The 19,627-nt window shown below is 43.7% G+C and overlaps 2 protein-coding genes and 1 pseudogene across 2 annotated transcripts; all 3 read right to left on the bottom strand.

The window, feature by feature from the left end:
* Positions 1–914: 914 nt before the first annotated feature.
* Positions 915–3,893, bottom strand: LOC107216897 (putative 115 kDa protein in type-1 retrotransposable element R1DM). Its single transcript, XM_015654228.2, has one exon. It carries the CDS (start codon positions 3,891–3,893, stop codon positions 915–917), a length of 2,979 nt encoding a protein of 992 aa, XP_015509714.2.
* Positions 3,893–5,239, bottom strand: LOC124294763. Its single transcript, XM_046741717.1, has one exon. The coding sequence runs from the start codon at positions 5,237–5,239 to the stop codon at positions 3,893–3,895; it is 1,347 nt and encodes a 448-aa protein (XP_046597673.1).
* Positions 5,240–7,840: 2,601 nt separating this feature from the next.
* On the bottom strand, positions 7,841–8,905 carry LOC124294762 (annotated as a pseudogene).
* Between the last annotated feature and the right edge of the window lie 10,722 nt (positions 8,906–19,627).

Genomic DNA, 19,627 nt, shown 5'->3' with positions numbered 1-19,627 from the left:
ATATACAATAACCAATACGCCATTCTCTATGATATGTATGTTCGGTTTCAAATGACCTACTATAACAAAGAAGCTGAGCCTTTGCTATCGAGGCGTGAATTTATAAACCAAGCTCCCCTTATCGTCATCGATTGCTCCAAGCAGAACGAAACATTGAAAACTGGACCTGTGGACATTCGATTGGAATTTGACTCTAGCACTACGTTCCCACCACACACTTCTGCCTACTGCATGATCTTGCATGATCGCATTGTTGAATATAATCCGATCAGTGGTACTGTTAAAAAATTGGTATAAGTCAATTTTGGAATAATAATATGTTTTAATTAATATGGATATTGAAAATAATATGTATAATTTTACTCGTTAAAATTTAGAATAAGATAATTGAGAATACAATAAGAAAACTAAATGTAATTGATGTTAAATAAAAAAATTGTTGAAAGCATTCAAAACGCCATTTTAAACCTTTCTTCAGGAGTCATTTCCTGGAATTTTTTCAATAGATCTAGCGGGTTTTTACCCTATCCGATTTATGTGCGGCTTTCCGGCGCCAAACAAGTCTCGACAGGAATCATTGTGTGTGTGTGTGTGTGTGTGTGTTTTTTTTTTTTTTTTATTTTTTTTTTTTTTTATTAAGGGGGGGGAATGCTTTTACGCATTCCAGGCATAGATGTTTCCTTAGATGTTTTGCATAGGTGGACTGCATATATTATTCGCCTGGATATGTGAGACTCAACTAGCGCCATACAAAAAAAACTTGACACTAGCTACTACTCACTAAACCCTAAACCCCTTTTTCTTCTCTCCTCTGATCCCCTGCGGTACGACTGTGAAGTATTACTTCGCAGGGGGAGGTTTAGCTGCTGCTCTTCCTTCTGGTAGCTAAGGTGTTATTTCTTCCTTCCTTCCTTCTAGATCTTGTTTTCTGTTCTTCTTCCTTCAATGGAACGCAACTCTGTAAGCACTTCGGTAGCAAACGTGCATGTGGCGTTCCAGGCAGCTTCGGTTGGCAGCATTTCTTCTACTATTGACTCTGGTGTGATTCTCTTGTTCAGGATCTTCTCTAACTCATCACGCTGAGGGATAAAACGAGGGCACTCAAAAAAAACGTGCTCTGCATTTTCAGCAACTCTTGGGCAGGCCGGGCACTCTGGAGAATCATCATGCTTAAAGCGATGGAGATATGCCCGGAAACAGCCGTGTCCTGACAGCATCTGTGTCAAATAGTAGTTGACCTCGCCGTGATTCCGGCCCAGCCAAACGTCAATCCTTGGTATAAGTCGATATGTCCATCTTCCCTTTTCTGCAGCATCCCATAGTTGTTGCCATCTTGCAATACTATATCGTCGCTCTTCAGTTCTCAGATCTTCAGCGCTCAGTGTAGATGACCTCTTTCGGTGGTATAGGTTCCGTCTTTCCTCAGCTAGAACTCTAAGAGGCAGAGTTCCAGAAATGACGCACACTGCTTCCTCGGATATTGTGCGAAAGGCGCTTGCAACTCTTAGTGCACTTAATCGGTAAACCGGTCCGGCTTTCCTCCATGATTCTTGGGTCTCCAGCGCGTCTGCCCAAACGGATATTCCATATGTGAGCACTGATGTGACTACTGAAGTCAACAATAGTCTCCTGCTCTGCTTCGGGCCTCCAACATTCGGCATCAGTCTTGATAGGCTGGTTACCACCGCTGATGCTTTAGCACTTACGTGTTCGACCTGTTGCTTAAAGTTCAGTCGGGCATCAAGCATCACTCCCAGATATCGGATAAATGGTTGCGATGTGATCTCATGCTCGCCGACATTCAGCTTGATGTTTTCGACAATCTTTCTGCTGGTGATGAGCACCGCTTCAGTTTTGTGCTTGGCTAGCTCCAAGTTCATCATATCCATCCAACGGTTGATCCGGCTAAATGTGATATCAAAGGCCAGATTTATTTCTTCCAGATGTTTCGCGACAATCACCACGGCTACATCATCGGCATATGCTACCAGTTTGACTTCTTTTGGCACTGCTATTTTCAGGAGACCATCGTACATGACGTTCCATAGTAGCGGGCCTAGGACTGAGCCTTGTGGCACACCACCGGTAATATTATACTCCTTAGGACCACTCTGTGTGTCATATCTAAGGACCCTGCTCGTGAAGTAGCTTGCTACCATCCTACACAGGTATCCTGGAACTTGTTTCTCTTCGAGGGCCCGCATGATGCAGTCCCAATTGGCGGAGTTGAAAGCATTCTTGATGTCCAATGCTGCTACCAAACAGTACTTTTTTGTACCACGTCTCCATCTCTTTCCGGCTATCGCTTCCTTGGCTGTATTGACAACCAGGTCGATAGCATCCAGGGTTGATCGTCCTTTCCGGAAGCCATACTGATTTTCTGATAGGAGTGGATCGACTACAGCGTCTATTCTCTGGTGGATGATTCGTTCTAATATCTTACCCGCCGTGTCTAGCATGCAGAGTGGGCGGTAAGATGATGGCTCGTCTGGTGGCTTTTTTCCTTTGGGAAGCAGTACTAGTCTCTGTTGCTTCCATCTTCGAGGAAAGATCCCTTCTTTGAGACATGAGTCGTAGGTCTCTAAGAATAATTTTGGCGCTGCTTTAATAGATGTTTTTAGTGCAATATTTGGGATCCCATCCAATCCCGGCGCCTTATTATTCCCTACGCGATTGCATGCCTCCATCAGTTCTTCTTCTGTGACAGGTGGAATGTCTTCAGAATTAATCTGCAGTGATGAATATATAAACTCACGTTGCCGCGGAAACAGCGTTGAGACGATCCTCTCTAGGAGCTGTGGACACGTAGGTGACGGTATTGGCTGGTATTTCAGGTGGGTCATGACCACCTTATACGGTCTGCCCCATGGGTCCCTTTCTACTTCTTCGACAAGTTCCTTCCAGCAGCGTTTTTTGCTATCTTTGATGGCCTTGTTCAGTTCTCGGCGGGCCTTTTTGTACTCCGCGACCAGCTCCACCGAGTTAGGTCTTCGATAGCCACGTTGCGATGTTCTTCTTTTCTTGAGACAAGCTGTTCTGAGGGCGCTAATCTGATCATTCCACCAATGCACCGAAGGTCTTTGATTTATACCACGCTTACGAGGCATGCAGGTGTCACACGCCTGGGTGATTTTCGTCATTAGGTTCTTCGTCTTCTCCTCAGCATCTCCTGTGATGGTCGAGTCCTTGTCTAATGCTACTACCAAAGCTTCCGAGTCAAAGTCTTTTACTTTCCATCCAACTGCATTAGTTTGTCTAGTTGCTCTTCGAGGGTTCCGACCAGCCGATATTTCCCAAAGTATTGCATTGTGGTCGCTGGCGGTGTAGGTGTTCATAACTGTCCAAGAATAGCTTCCTCTCAATAGACTGCTGCTGACGAATGTGAGGTCTATTATCGAACTAGCCTCTCCCTTGGTGTATGTTGGTGTTTCGCCAATGTTAAGGAGAACTACGTCCAGCGTGGCCATTGCTTCAAGTAATGCTTTACCTCGCGCATTGGTCTGCTTGCTGCCCCAGTCTACCGCCCAGGAGTTGAAGTCTCCGGCTATTGCTACTGGGTAGTACTGCTTTGCATCCTCAGTAAGTCGATCCAGGAATTCTGTGAAGTCAGCAATAGGGAGGCTAGGTGGTGCATAGCAGCTATAAAAGCGGATACCGTTAACAGATGCTGCTACAAAGCCGTTGCTATTATTGCTCACTACGCTCTGGAAAGGAAATTTGCCACAGGACCAGATGACAGCTTTGGTGGTGCTGTCAGATTCCCAAGGTTGGTTATTCAGGTGTCTGTACGGCTCTGCTATTAGTACTAAGTCTAGCTGTAGTTGACGCACGGTCTGCATAAGCAGGTCATGCGCAGTCTCACAATGATTGAGGTTGAGCTGTAATATCTTCATTATTTCTTGCTTGTCTTCTTCTGAAGCGCCTCTTGGAATACCGGGCATCTATATATGCCGGCATGGTGAGCAGCAACTTCTTCGCTATTCTTCTCAGCGCATAATACACATTTGGCTGGATTTTTACAGTCCGCAATTTTGTGTCCTTCTTCTCCGCATCTCATGCAGTGCTTAGACCGGTCAACTTTGCCCTTACACTGGGATCCAATGTGCCCGAAGTGCCAACATTTATAACATTGAACCGGTCTCATCGTCGCTCTTATTCGGCAGTTAACCCAACCGATTCGGATCTTGCCGTTTCCATCCAGTAGTTTTCGTGCTGTTGTCGCTGGTAGCGTCACTGTAGCCATCTGCGTACCTCTAAAGGCATTACGGATCTTTATTGCCTCTAGTGGTATCTCGCCAGCTTCCGGTTTCAGGGCGGCCTGGATATCTTCCTTCGTCGTGGTGTCATCGATGTCTCGAATCTCGATTGTCTCCTGTGGCCCTTTGCAGACTACTTTGGCGTCTTCTTGGAGGATGCCCGCAATGGCCTTCTGTAAGGCTTGGCCTTTGTCGGTGCTCTTCCTCGAGAGCGTAATCAACATGTCTCCGGCGTTGGTCTTGTGTACTTTGTCGACCGTATCACGGACCTGGTCTTCAGGAACGTCCTGTTTAATACGCCGCAATATCTCGGCATACTTCGCCTTGTCTGCTGGGCGGATGATCAGCGCGTCAGGCCTGATCCATTTGTGCGGTTTTTTCCGCTTAGGCTCCGGCCTGGTCTTCTTTAGAGACTCTTTTAGGAGCTGCTCTTTGGCTAGCCTCCTTTTCTCTTTCTTCGTTTGGACATCTGTCCAAACATTCGCGTCTTTTTTCTCAGCATTCTGCTTCGTCAGGTTTTTGAGAGGACTTGGTTTCAAGTCCTTCTTCTTTGTCATTCTGTTATCTGTTAAGCCCGGGGAGTTTCGGTTTTTTCTCTTGATAGACTTGATGACACTTCCACTTGTTTCTTCAGCAACAGATTCACCGTCACCATCGCATCCGGTGTCCATTGATTCTCCTTCAATCTCCACAGCAGGTGGACTGTTTTTCTCCGGAGTAAGACGAGGAGTGAGTCGTCGAGACGACTGCCACTCTTCGTCCAGTGTTTTAAATCTGCGAAGGGCGGTGACTACACTGGTCGTCTTGCTCTTTATCTCCTTGTGGATGTTGACCTTTGATTTGACAAACTCATGCAATTCGCTGGTCAGCGTTTCGAGGCGTTCCAGTGCTTGCGTCCTCTTCATCTCAGCGCCTGCTTCGATCGCTGCTTGTTGGGCGTGTAACCCGTTCTCACTCATGTTTATTTCCTTTATATTACTCATATCCTTTTAATATTACCAGCGCATCGTACGGAGAGGAGCGGGTTGTCATAACTAGGAACGGGTATACCCTCGGAGATAGTAGTACTCCTACCCCAGTTCCCTGGGGCCTAGTCGACACTTAGCCAGTCCCGGAATACACGGACGGACTAGACTCGCTCGAGGCGGTGAAGATTCCGATCTCTATCACTCACTGCGTACTTCCTGATCAAGGCCCGAAGTGGCTGGCTCCTGAACTACTGCTATAACTTACACCTCGGCAGAGCAAGCTCACATCAGCCTTAGCCGGTATCGTCGGAAACTACGATACAGGTTCCGGACACTCCAGGTGGGTCACAGCAGAGAACGATCTTCTTGTTGCAGCGTCAGATGGGATGACCTGCCCTCTTGAGGTCAGGTGGTATGACCAACCCTTTTTAAGGGGAGTTTGTTTCACGGGGGTGTATTTTATTTAGCCCCTACCCTCTGTACCCTGTTAACTAAGAGACTCAGTCTCCTAGTATCATCCAAGGACAGCGAGCGTTCTCCAATTCCCATGGAGACGCGCCTGGTAGCAGTTTCTCCTCTGCCGCAGGTGTGTGTGTGTGTGTGTGTGTGTGTGTGTGTGTGTGTGTGTGTGTCAAATCCTATGAAAATAGCCATCTTGCGGCAAACCGCGAAAATTATCAACGGGGGGGAAGGGGGTTAATGCCGCGGATTTGAGGGAGGGGTAGCGCCGCGGATTTGGGGGGGAGGGGACTACGGGGAGCTATGGGGGAGCACCGTGGATTTTGGGGGGGGGGCTAGGAGGGAGCTGGGGGGGAGCTAAGGGGGAGCGCTGCCATCTTTGATTTAGAACTGTCATATATACACTACTCAAACCTTACGCCTCGTCAACTTTCAACAACAGCGATGAATTTCGAATCACCGTTCAGCATTAGGATTTATGCATATTACCCAGCAAAAGTTCGGTACATATCCATGGACGACTCCTCGAATCTGATGGTACAGCTACTGTGAACACACAGCTCGGAAACAACGTGATCTGTCATTTGTTTGAAGAAATTCGCTACGAAATCGATGTAGTTGAGATTCATAGAAGCAAGAACGTTGGCTTGACAAGTCTCATGAAGGGTTACGCTTCCCTGCACCCTGGTCAGACTTGGCTGATGGAGAACGCTGGATGACTTGATGTAGAAGAGGAGAAAAAATGAACCGATGCCGAGGGTAATTTTGACGTACTGATACCGCTCAGCGTGATATTGGGTTTCGCCGAAGACTACCGCAAGATCGTTGTCAACGCTAAACATGAATTGATTTTGACGAGATCAAAAACTGACGTCAACTTAATCATGCAGACTCAAGACAAGGAATTCAAAATCACGATCAATGCAGTGGAATGGTTAATACCGTATTTGAAATTCGCGGATCAGAAAAATGTTGACCTTGTTACGTCCGTGAGTAGAGTTACTCCTGAGCGGTAAGAGTAAACTGGTTGGCTTCGCTTTTACGTTCCAGGTCAACCGTAAAGGAGGATGAGGATTGAATAAACTGGAGTATGTTTGATAAATCGATTATATTGTAACGTTCTTTGACGTTACGGAAAATAAATATGGATCCGCGAGTTTAATTATCAAGTCAAAATCAAGAGCGTGAATGAATGTTGTGAAAATGCTTTAATTGCGTAATATGTGTTTCTCGTTTAAAGTCGAAAACAAGACTGTTTTTATAATAATGTTGGTTGACGCAGCAACCTTATTCTTTTGAAAGACATAAGAGGTTTATAAACGTCTTTTATCTATGATGACTACTAGATCATTAAAGAGGGGGCAAAACGGGTGATTTCACCCTTTGTAACAATATGTTTATTGCGTAGAAGTTGAGATACGGGTACGAAGGAATTGTGCTGTGCGAAAGATATATAAGAAGTCCAGATGTGGAGTTGTCGAGAGTCAGAATAGGAGTGTCCCTCGAGACGTGAAACGTACGGGTGCAGAAAAGTTGTGACAATCTAGAAGTAGGGAATGGAATTTGATGAGTAAGCGCGATAGTGAATAGCGTGAGACTACGTAGAGATAAGAGGACAGGACAGAGACCATGAGATTAATGTAAGAACTGTGGGAGAGTTAGCGAGTAGGAAAAATAGAGAGAAGTGGTATGCTGGACGTAACACCCCTCCCCGTCAGAGGGAGCATAGCGGTAGATATGGTCCCGAATATGGAAAGCAAGAAGGTGGAAATGTCATATACAGTAGTGAAACATGATTCCAAAGTATGTGCTTAAAATTAGTTTTACAATTTTTCTTATTATAGGTAGTGTATGGTATTTATAATCTGAATATAATATGTTGTCCGTATATATGAAAATGATAATTGGTGTGCGTTTACAAGTATGTAGTCGCAGTATGAATGTAGATTGAATATTGATTGATGCGTTTAGCAACATTAGTTGGATATTTGAGGATAAGTGTTTGTAATAGTAAGTTTATGTTTGAGATAGTATGGTTCATATTCTGGATTGCGTATGAGCGTAAGGCATATAGTTATAATACTATGGTTACATATTGTTGTTTAAAGCTAGGCGCCTAGGGTTAATGCGCATGGAAGCGGGTTAGTACACTTAAGATTAAACAACAATGATTTGTTTGATTCGCTGGGTCCTAAGTAATACTATTTTTTTTTTTTTTTTAAACATGCATGTATAAATCATTCTCCATCTGCCATACTTGCGAATTTTGAATTTTCTTCCCAGTTTCTGAGAGAGGGTCAATTTTTTGGGTAGTTTGTCGTAAGTGGGACTTGCTATTATGCATAAAGTGATCATAGGCTCCTTTGAAAAATCGTGGTAGTGTAGCCTGAAGAGTTTGTACAAATTCTGGTATTTCTTCTGTGACTCCAACTAGGAGGTAGTGTTTTTCTAAATTTCTTTTAGCTTCTGCCACTGCCCATGGATTACCGACCTCCCAACAAGCAGGTTCGTGTCCACAGAGGAACGGAACTTGGAGCAACATATTGTTTGGATCACAGTCAGGTTGTCCATGTCTGACGCACCCGTCGAATGTCTTGGTGTCGCCATGCTTTTTTCTTATTAAGTGTGGTCGGAAATTATCTCCATATCTTAGAAAGTAGTAATAAGATACGAATCTGTCCAAAGGTTTTCGTAATAAATTTATATACAACGGTGTACGCTTAACTCCGAATTTTTCAAAGTTTAAAAAAGCTACGTGACCATGATAAAAAGCTGGTTTCATTGCATCCCATTGAGTAATATTATTTACAAATTGTCCCTGATTTGGAAGAGTAAGTGTATGCATGTTGTTGGTGACGTTGATGTGTGAGGAATGATACTTGTTTTGTTTGCATAGATCATATACTATGCCCACAAAACTTGTGGAGCCTGTCTTTGGTACTCTGTTGTATATCACGACCACATCATCGACACTTGATAATGGGCTGTCCTCAGTGTGTCTAAGCGATTCGATGTTGTTTCGTTTTTCCATCTGAGCCAATGCATTCTGCAGGATTTTAGTACTTTCTTCAAGGTAACTGATTCTTATTTTGAAATATAGAATTAGGAGTATTAATACTATCACGAAAAACCACTGTACTGGAAATGTTCTCACTATCATTTTAAACGAAAATATTGCAACAAGGTTAGGCGACAAGCGAACGATGCAAGCATCGCGCTGTCAGTGATTGCCATGGGTAATGTTGTTTTGATCGTGACTAGTTTGTTCCTCAGGCAACTGCCGCAAGATCTGATGATATTTTGAATTTGCTTTTTCATATTTGGCCAAAAATATTTTTCTCTTATTTTATTGAAAATTTTTGTAACGCCTTGGTGTCCTCCGATCAGTGACTCGTGGTACTCTTTGATCATGACTTCGCGTAATCGTTCGTCTGATATAATTGTAGTATTTCTACAAAGTGTTACTCGAATGTCTGAATCCGCAAAAATGTGATAAATGAGTTTTTTAAAGATAGATCGTAGAATATCATCAACTCCTGGCCTGACATGGGGAATGATATGGACCGAATGTCTAGTCCGGACAAGATAATCCTCAAGTTAACTAACGTGTAGAAAATGTCGTCAAGTCTGCCCGGGTCTGATTGACGTGGTTTCACTACGAGGGTAAATATGTATTTGTTGTTTTTCAACCGAGTTTTAATTACGTCGGATATTTCTGGATTCTGGTTTTGAAAGGATTCCATGCTTATTAGATTTCCGTCTATCAACTGTTTTTCTAGTCCTTCTGTCCAACCACAATTAGCTGATACGAAATGAGCGTAATTGTCGCACAACATGAGAAGTCCGTCATGAGTTTCGGTTACGTTGGGTGTTGGTAATATGTCATTTTGATTTTGTATAAAGTAATCTAAGCAACAAAAGTTGTCATTGTCAATATGGGGGCGGTCCGGTTTTCGCTCTTCGGGATTGTGGCGACGGTGTGAGCCTAAAGGTAGTAGCGTTGCCGTAGGTACAACGGAGGCATCGCTATCCGTGTCTTCAACAGCTGAGTCCGGATCATGTGTCACTCTCCGAGATATCAGTTGGGTAGCGCGAGGGAGTAGAAACCGGAGCATGTCTTGGAGCTGTTCTAGTGCCGGTCCGACGCATTGGCCGACGAGTTAAAGGGGGAGCAGGGATTCTGGGTGTTGATGCGTCTGCTTCAGATTCAGAAGATGTCGAGTCATAAGTCGGGTTTCGATAATTACAAATGGTGATCGTTATGTCGGAGTCTTTAAATATGTAATGGATCATCCGATTAACAAGGTTCCAGTCTAACTTATCTAAGCCGCAGCCTAGTCTTGGAATCGAGAGCGATTTGACTTTGTCTTGTTCTAAGCAATTCTTTAGATTTACTACGGCGCTGAACAGCGTTTCTTCAGTTGGTTTCTGGTAGTGGTATTTTTTGGTTACTAGATTGTAAATGAGGCGGTTACCATGTGGCAGTATCAATACGTTCGTTACTTCAGGGTCTAGTTGTTGTAGTTGATCTCGGGTGATTATTTTCCTATTGATTAGTTGTCCCGCGACTCCTCGTGATGTCTTGCAGTCTGCCGAGATGCAGTGGGCTAGGTTATCTTGTCTATCGAGGAGATTGGCGCGTATCTCTTGAATAAATTTACTATGCGTTAATGGTAGGTGGTTAAGATCTGTTACGAATTCCGTGAATCGAGCGGCGTAATTTCGTCCTTTACTGGTAGTGGCTTCGGGTGTCGGCTTATTCAGTGTGTCGGACTGTTCTTCACGTATTTTAACACTACGACCCTGGGGCTTACCGGTGTTTTGGTTTGATTTAGATGAGGTGAGTAGTTGAACTCGTTCCGTAGTTTGCTTGATCGTTTTATCGACTACGATCGGTGCCTCCGTTGCGCTGCTATTGTCAGTCATACTGGCACTTGAGTCAGAGGTAACAGTAGAAGTCGAAGTGTCTTGTTATGCTTTGTTTCGTCTTCGTGGGGAAGGGCTGGTGGATTCATGTGCAGATCCATGCGCTCGTATTGGGTGCTGGTCTACATGTTTCATTCGCTTGTGAGCGCCGGTAGATGAAGATAGCGTATCCGGTTCGCGAGCACGTGTTGGGTGTTGGTGAGCTATTTTGGTGAGTTTGTGAGCGCTGGTAGACGAAGATAGCGTATCTGGTTCGCGAGCACGTGTTGGGTGTTGGTGAGCTACTTTGGCGCGCTTGTGGGCGTCAGTAGATGAGCATTCTGTATTGGGTCGTGGCCGTTTTGAGGTAATAGGTAGAATTCGGAAAGAGTCGACAGGTGGATTTCTGGAAAGCGCGTCTGCGTTATAGTTCGCTATTCCTTTTTTATGTTTTGTGACGTACGAATATTCTTCCAACTTCAGTCTCCAGTGCATTAAACGAGAAGTCGGGTCCCGTACGTTTTTGATCCACTTTAGTGGTTCGTGGTCTGTTACCAGGGTGAAGGTTCTACCGTAAAGGTAAGGACGAAAATGTTTGACGGCATAAACGACTGCTAAGAATTCTTACTCGGACACCGAGTAATTGATTTCGGCCTTTTGTAACACCCTCGATGCATACGCGATTGGTAAATCCTCGCCATCTTTGTCTTGACTAAGTATTGCTCCTATTGCATACTTTGAAGCGTCGCGTCGGTTGTTAGGACGAAGGGTTTTTCGAAGTCTGGATACTGCAGTATCGGTTCTCGACACAGACTATCGCGTAGTGTTTCGAACGCAAATTGATGTTCTGCTGTCCATAGGAAAGGGCTATTCTTCTTTAGCAAATTATTAATAGGTCTAGCAATTTTTGAGAGGTCAGGAATGAATCTTCGGTAGTAGCCTATCAAGCCTAAAAATTGTTTAATCTGTTTAGGATTCTTGGGAACTGGGTAGTTTTTTATTGCTGATATCTTCTCCGGATTAGGTTTCAATCCATTTTGAGTGATGACGTGACCTAGGTATGCTACTTCTTTACGCAGAAATTCACATTTATCTGGCTGCAGGGTTAGTCCTGCATCAGACAATCTCTTCATGAGTTTCCGAAATTTGGTTTCGTGCTCCTCCAAGGATCGGGAGTAAATGACTATATCATCCAAATAGACAAACATATCTGTACCCTGTAATCCCGATAGAACCTGATCTATTAGACGTTGAAAGGTGGATGGGGCATTTTTTAAGCCAAATGGCATTCTAGTATATTCGAAATGGCCGTGAGGAGTCGAAAAAGCGGTCTTTGTGCTGTGATCGGGATGCATTGGAATTTGGTGGAACCCGGAAGCCAGGTCGAACGTTGAGAAATATTTTGCGGAGCCTAGCTGATCTAGGATATCGACGATATTTGGAAGCGCGTAAGCGTCGCCAATGGTTTTTTCGTTCAGTTTCCGGAAGTCAATGACCATTCGCCACTTCTTTTCGCCGCTAGCATCTGATTTCTTGGGGATGATCCAGACCGGAGAATTGTAAGGAGATGAAGAATGCGTGATAATGTTCTGATCAAGGAGTTTGGTCACTTGTTTTTGTATTTCGTCTCTGTGTACTCTTGGGTGTCTGTATTGTTTGGTATGAATTGGTGCGTCATTGGTAGTAGGGATCGTATGGCTGACTAAGTTTGTATGTCCCAGGGTGTCACCCGGGAGGAAAAATAAATGGTTAAATTCGATAGCAAGATTAACTATTAATTGTTTTTCTTCGTCGTTTAAATGATCCAATCGTAACTTTTCTTTCAAAATCTCAAGGCGTCTCGAATCGTAATTTGGGGATGTGGGAAGAACGCGATTCTCGATCCTTTTTTTTTTCGTGTAAGACCTGTGCTAGTAAGACCTGTCCGCTGCTTGCAGTACTTGTATGCGTTGGGTGTGTTTTTGCACTGAGCGTGGCGGTGCTCGCGAGATCATCGACTTCTTCTCGTGTTACGACTGGTCTTCTTATTTCCACAGCTGATTCGTTGGAATTTATTGCCTTAACGTAAGCAAACCCTTGTTGGTTGGTAACCAGGGCCTGTCCCAGAAATATGTTAGCGCCTACTTCCAACTGTTCTATGAATCCCGTTTTTACCGAGGGATTCGAAATTTTTAGTGCAATCACCTGAGCCGTTCGTGGTGGTATCAATATGTAGTCTTCGTTTAGGAGTTTGAATGGTTTGCTAGTATTGTTCGGTATTATTTTTTCTGTATCGAAAGATATCGTTGCATTTTCGTTCCGTAAAAATATCGATCCTTAGATTCCGTCTTCTTGTATCGGGAACAGATCGTCGACTACATGGAATATATCAAGGTTGTCACCGATTCGAATGCTAGTTGTTCCTACTACTTTTATTGGCTCATGTATAGCACTGGTAACGTGGATCTGACCTTCGAGTAATTTACACGGAACATGCGGATGTATTGCTCCGAGTTTAATTATGTTCACATCAGCACCGGTGTCAACTATAAATGTGCTGGGTTGTCGTGTGAGTTCACCGGTGGTTATTCGAACCTTCGGTGTTTGTGTGACAGATGTTATGAGGATACGCGGTGGTGCTTTTGTGTTGGTTCTATGCCTGTTAAAGGGAATAACGCCGGTTTCGCGAGAGATAAGTGTGAGATTATAGAAATAACAAAAATATATTATTTATGAGATTATACATAAGACCAAAACATATTTAATTCTGGGAATCTAGCTTCACCAGTCCGACGTCCGATTTTCCTTCTTTACAACAATTAAATAATCGAATATCGGTTCACTAACCGTACAATCCCTACAGGGCGAAATTACAATTATGAGATTATACAAATAACCAAATATATTTAATTCTGGGAATCTAGCTTCACCAGTCCGACGTCAGCTTTTCTTTCTTTACAACAATCAAATATTAGAATATCGGTTCACTAGCCGTACAATCCCTACAGGGCGAAATTACAATGGTCTGAGCAACTTATCTTTTCTAGATGCCTCGTCGATCGTTGGCTCTTTCTTTTAGACTCCGGGGACTCTCGGATGGTGATTTGGCGGAGAATTAATTTGTGGAATCTCCCGATGTTCGACTCGATCGGGATGGACCGTCCGTATCCAGTCCACGTTACCCTCCCTTCCTCCTTCTCCAGTTATTATAAATTGGCACGCGTCTGATCTCTTCAACGTCCCCGGAGAGAAAGAGAAAGAGATCCCGTGGTCCCCGAAAATCTTACCCCTTTCGCTGGCCGAGCGACTACCGCGAACGTCTCGGCTATTAACGCTACTCGGCGCCGCGTCGCCGATCTCCTCTAGTTTGCCATCTTAGTGGCCTAATAAGGCCGCGAATATTTGAACTGGGCATCGGCTCTTACATTTTCCCCCTTTCTGTGCTGGGCGAACTTTTCGACCGGCGCTGAATTATTTATTACATTCGAAACAATAAACCTTCGCCCAATACATTCTGACCTTCATTACTCCTCTTTTCTAAGCCGTGCTAATCCTGCGCCTGGTGTATTACACCCCACCTTCAATCTTATGTTACAATAACAAAGTCATCTTAAACTACTTAACTATTTACAATCATCTTGAATAACTACCTAAACATATCTCCAGACAATCTTTTCTGAGTCATATAACTCTCGTCCCTGGCGCTGTACATACGCCTCATTCATCCCTATATTATCATGATAAAGTCATCTTACCTAACTACCTAATTCTAATACAGTCCTTTCACATACATACCTAATGATATGACAATTATCTTAACTAACTATCGAATTCTATCACAGAAGAATTTCGACAGACAACTTCGCATTCCGCTCATTCAAAATTTGTTCATGCCTCCTCGTCGGACTCAGCAGCACCAACGACCGGCTCATAGTATTTTCGTAAATTAAAGCGATTGTATGTACCGACCTCAGCAAGATCTCTCTTAGGATCACCCAGAACGAATGCATTTTGCCCGGCTATTCGGAGAATTTCGTACGGCCCCTCGAAGAGATGGAAAAATTTTTTTATCACTTTATCGAAGGCGTTCGAGAGATGCCTCACTCGCAACAACACCTTATCGCCAACAGCTAACTCAACATTTGAAGCATGTTTTTGACCTCTCTTACGATTCTCAAAACCTTTTTGAATATTCGCGCGCGCTAACGTTATCATATACTCGTGAGACAGGGCATGCGTTGGGGGGTAACTGATAATGCTATGGATCTCCTCCTGGATAGGCTTCCCAAAATGGAGTTCTAATGGGGAGAACTTAGTGCTCTGGTGTACCGTCACGTTTAAAATTCTTTCTATGTCTGGTATATATTCGACCCATTTCGTATGTCTAACGGCGCATAACGTTCGAAACAACCTCCCCAATCCGCGCATAACCCTCTCCGTGGGATTGGACTGTGGATGTCGAATCGAGCTATATAATACTTTAATCTGATTCGCTTCTAGCTCTGCCTTCCATAGGTGGGAGGTAAATTGCGTACCATGGTCAGAGAGAATTCTTTCGGGTTTGCCGAACTTCGGTATGAACTGGGTGAAAATTTTCTTTAGCGTCGTTCTCACGGTCGCGTTTCTCATTGGATATAGGGTAACGAGCTTCGAAAATGCATCCAGGATCACGAAAATATACTGCATACCCCCTCGAGCCCTCGGGAGAGGTCCATAAAAATCCACCGTTACTAAATCATTAGGCTTTTCTGACGTGACACAACCGTATTCCCCCTCCATTGATCTCGATAGATACTTCACCCTCTGACATAGATCACAACTCGTTACAAATTTCTTTACTTGAGCAGCTAATCCCCTCCAATAATAAAATTTCTTTAAATGACTCTGGGTCTTATAGACTCCCGGATGACCAAGTTTTATATGTATCGCTTCAATCAATGAATTTCGGAGAATTTCCGGGATTACGATTTTCCAATCACCGATTTTTTCCCGGTGAAAAAGGATATTATTATGTAAAAGATATTGGGACTGTCCGTCAGGATTATTCCGCCATTCATCAATCGCTTTCTTTATATTCAGATCCTCATTTTGCAACCTCCCTAGTTCCCTGAAACTTTGATGAACGTTACTATCGCAGTCCAAGAGAGCTATGGTCCAAGATGTAGGATCCTCAACGCCCTTCTCTACCGGAAGAAAACATCGATGCAAGGCAGAAATAATTAACCTTTCCGACACCTCCTCTTCGAATTTCCCTCTCGGATTTCGGCTGAAAAAATCGGCTACTGTATTATCAATTCCACGACAATGCTCAACTGCGAAATCATATTGCTGCAAGAGCAATGTCCATCTCGTTAATCTCGAATTTTGAAATACGGCTTTATCTAGAAACGTTAAACATTGGTGATCCGTCACAATTACAAAGCTAATGCCCAGTAGGTACACTCGGAATTTTCCTATAGCATATACGATCGCTAACAACTCCTTTTCGGTTGCTGTATAGTTGACCTCGTACTTCGTTAGGCATCGACTGACTACTCCGATCACATTGTGATAACCCTGTTTATCCTGCTGGTATAATATTCCACTAATTCCTCGGTCACTAGCATCTGTCTGTAATCTATACTGTGCGCCGGGAATGACGTGTTTAAGAGCAATGCAATTCGCAAAATCATATTTCAGCTTTTTGAATGACTCCGTATGTTCGGAATTCCATGCCCAGTCTTTATCTTTTGTCAAAAGGTCTCGTAATTTATCTATACCCGCGCTATGATTCACGTTAAATTGTCGGTAGTAGTTGCAAACTCCCAGGAATCGTTGTAGCTGTTTCTTGTTTCGCGGTTCCTCAAAGTTCTGGATCACGTCCAGCTTCCTAGGCTCCGGCGTAATTCCGGCAGCGGAAATAATAAATCCTAAAAAAGGCACTTCTTTGAGGAAGAAATTGCATTTTGATATCTTAATTGTAAAATTGAACTCGGATAATCGTCGGAAAACTCCCTCGAGTACCGCCAGGTGCTCGTCGAACGTCTTCGTACCTATCAATATATCATCAATATAACACGATATATATTCATCAAATTCTCCTTTTAGCGCATACCCCAGCGCTCTCATAAAGCCACTACCGGCGGTTTTAAGCCCGAAAGGTATACGGCAAAATTGATACAGATTCGAATCGAATAAAAATGCTGTATATTGTCGAGAATCCCTATGCAATTGGACTTGCCAATAGCCCTGCGTTAAATCCAACTTTGCGAACCACCTAGCATCATGAAACTTTTGCAACAATTCGTTTATCAGCGGTGGAGATTGATGATCGTCCTCGATAAGTTTGTTCAAGAATCGGGCGTCTAGGCACACCCTCACGGAACCGTCTCCTTTCATAACAATCCTTAAGGGGTTACAATACTGACTCACGGCACGCTCTACGACTCCGTTTTCTACCATTTGGTCTATTGCTTGCTTGGTGGGCTCTCTTAGGCGAAATGGGACCGGATAGGTGTGTCGAAAACCGGCCCGCGCGGTGATCAGGCGTAACTGATGTTCGTATCCTCGAGCACACCCTGGTTTATCCGAGAAGAACAATCTGAATCTCGCGAGGGTATTTATCACAATTTCTTTCTGCGCCATCTCAAGTGATATTAGTTTACACGCGACCGCGCCAAGAGCGTCCGCGAACTCCTCACTATTCATAAATTCTGGTTTTTCATCGATTTCGCTAATCACGAAACAGTCCTTGTCTGATTGAATCACTCTCGCCGCTATCTCGCTCATTTTTCCCTCGTGATTATGAAGCCCCCCTGTCGTTTTCGAGATTTCTTCACAAGTGAATCGACTCTCAGGCCATTCCCCCTCGTTTGGGGGTACCCCTTCCCCCTTAGACTCAAAATCATTCACTGAATTTATTTTATGCAACCCTTCGCAATCATTTTCAACCGACTCCTCTTCTACGGGAAAACCCCTGAGGTCTATCACCAACACAAGAGTTTCATTATTATTTTTTTGTGAACAGCGAAGAGTCTCGGAAACGCTTCGCTCGAATATCACCGTCGACGCAGAAAGAACTTTACCCGCAACCTCGATCTCGCTATTTTTATAATCCAATACCACGCTATTTCGATCCATCCAATCGTTGCCCAATATAACTGTAGACGTTAATAACGGAATTATCAAAAAAGGAAAGCTCAATTTTCTACCCTCAATCTCTATATCCAACCAAACCTGTTGCTTTATAGTCGTGGATTTTTTCCCGATAGCCGTCGTGACGAATAAATTCGAGACAGGCAAGACGTTTAACTTTTGTTTAGCCGATATTTCTTTGTAGCAAACCTCAGATATTGCTGTAACCTGACTACCCGAGTCAAGGACAATAGTCCGATCCTCCCCCAAGATCTTTACTTTAAGATGAGGACATCTCATTACCAACGGACTCGAATTATCGTTACTCCCGCGGTCCATTTTTCCATTCACTCCCTCTGAAAGTTCGTCAATGAAATCAAAATCGTAACGACGTGTTGCCGGACCCTTATTCAGCGCGTCGCATGAGAGTTTAAATGACCGGTAGCTCTTTCCGTTTGACTGTTTGAACTAACATTCTGACTTGTCTGTGCCCGCGTATTCATCGGCGGTGGAAAACGCGTGTCTGGCCACCGTTCACTCAGCTGAGAGCCTTGAGCCTGGGCATGACTGTTGCTATATTGCCCGTATCTATACCTGCCTCGTGGCTGATCATAAAACCGTCTATTGTCCGAAAATCGTCTATTTTCATATCGGTAACCATTATTTCGTTCCTGTTGCTCCATATTCACTTGTCGAACTCGAACCGGAGGTCTCATAGCCACATTCTGATTTCCCGGTCGATCATCCCGAAATTTTGCTCGTTCCCTACGTATTCCGTCCAAACTTCCGAGCGTCTGGCCTATCAACGCGTCATTATTAAAGTCAACCGTAGCTAACGCCTCTCTTATCCACACCGGGTACTGTTGTATTACATTATAATTTATTTCGTATGAGGTTGGGCGCGGACTGAAATATCTCGAGTCTCTGAGCTGACGATAATAGTAAGTTTGTAACGACTCTTCGTTCGCGTTGCACCTCCGTTCTAGCCAACGATTTTTAAATAAAACTCGAATAGGAACTGAATAAAACTCACTTAGAAAATCGTCCTTGAAGTGCTCGTAATCACGAAAAGCTACTCTCAACTCAAACCATAACGCCGCTTTACCCTCCAGCGCGTGCTCTATAATATTCATTCTATTTTCATTTTTTATATTTTTTATCTTAAAGAATTTGTCCATCTCCTCGAGAAACTCTGCGGGATTTCGCTCTATTTCGTTATCGAATTTGGGCATTTTAATTTCCACATGGAAATTTTGTACGTTACCTACAATCGCTGCTATCTCCTCAAACCTATTGTACTGGCCTTGATTTATTTCGACTTGCGGATTAACATAAGCCGCCTGTTGTTGTTGCTGCTGCCGTCCGCGATCCAGAGCTGCCTGTTGTGCTTCGACCTCAGCCCGTAGCTGTTCAAGCTCGCGTCGCTGTCTCTCCAAATTCTGCTGCTCCATTTCTAACTCTCGTCGTACGGTCGCTATGACCTCGTCATCACGCAGTATCGGCATGTTTGTTTTGATTTCTTCTGTACACCTATTTGAAAAATTGTAACGCTTAAATTTCTGCTTAGCTATTCTACCTGATTTTGTCACGTAGGTTTCAGTACGCTTTTCTTCCATACGCCTTATCACGATTTATAACAAATTAATCTTTTGTTTATTATATATTAGCGTCGGTTTCGTGCCATAAGTTGGGCGCCAATTGTGAGATTATAGAAATAACAAAAATATATTATTTATGAGATTATACATAAGACCAAAACATATTTAATTCTGGGAATCTAGCTTCACCAGTCCGACGTCCGATTTTCCTTCTTTACAACAATTAAATAATCGAATATCGGTTCACTAACCGTACAATCCCTACAGGGCGAAATTACAATTATGAGATTATACAAATAACCAAGTATATTTAATTCTGGGAATCTAGCTTCACCAGTCCGACGTCAGC

This window comes from Neodiprion lecontei, chromosome 5 (genome assembly GCF_021901455.1).
Source record: "Neodiprion lecontei isolate iyNeoLeco1 chromosome 5, iyNeoLeco1.1, whole genome shotgun sequence".
Lineage (NCBI taxonomy): Eukaryota > Metazoa > Arthropoda > Insecta > Hymenoptera > Diprionidae > Neodiprion > Neodiprion lecontei.
This window is presented reverse-complemented; position numbering and strand designations above follow the sequence as displayed.

Coding starts and splice junctions, on each gene's coding strand:
- LOC107216897 (XM_015654228.2), bottom strand. CDS start 3,893: ATGAAGATATTACAGCTCAACCTCAATCATTGTGAGACTGCGCATGAC.
- LOC124294763 (XM_046741717.1), bottom strand. CDS start 5,239: ATGAGTAATATAAAGGAAATAAACATGAGTGAGAACGGGTTACACGCC.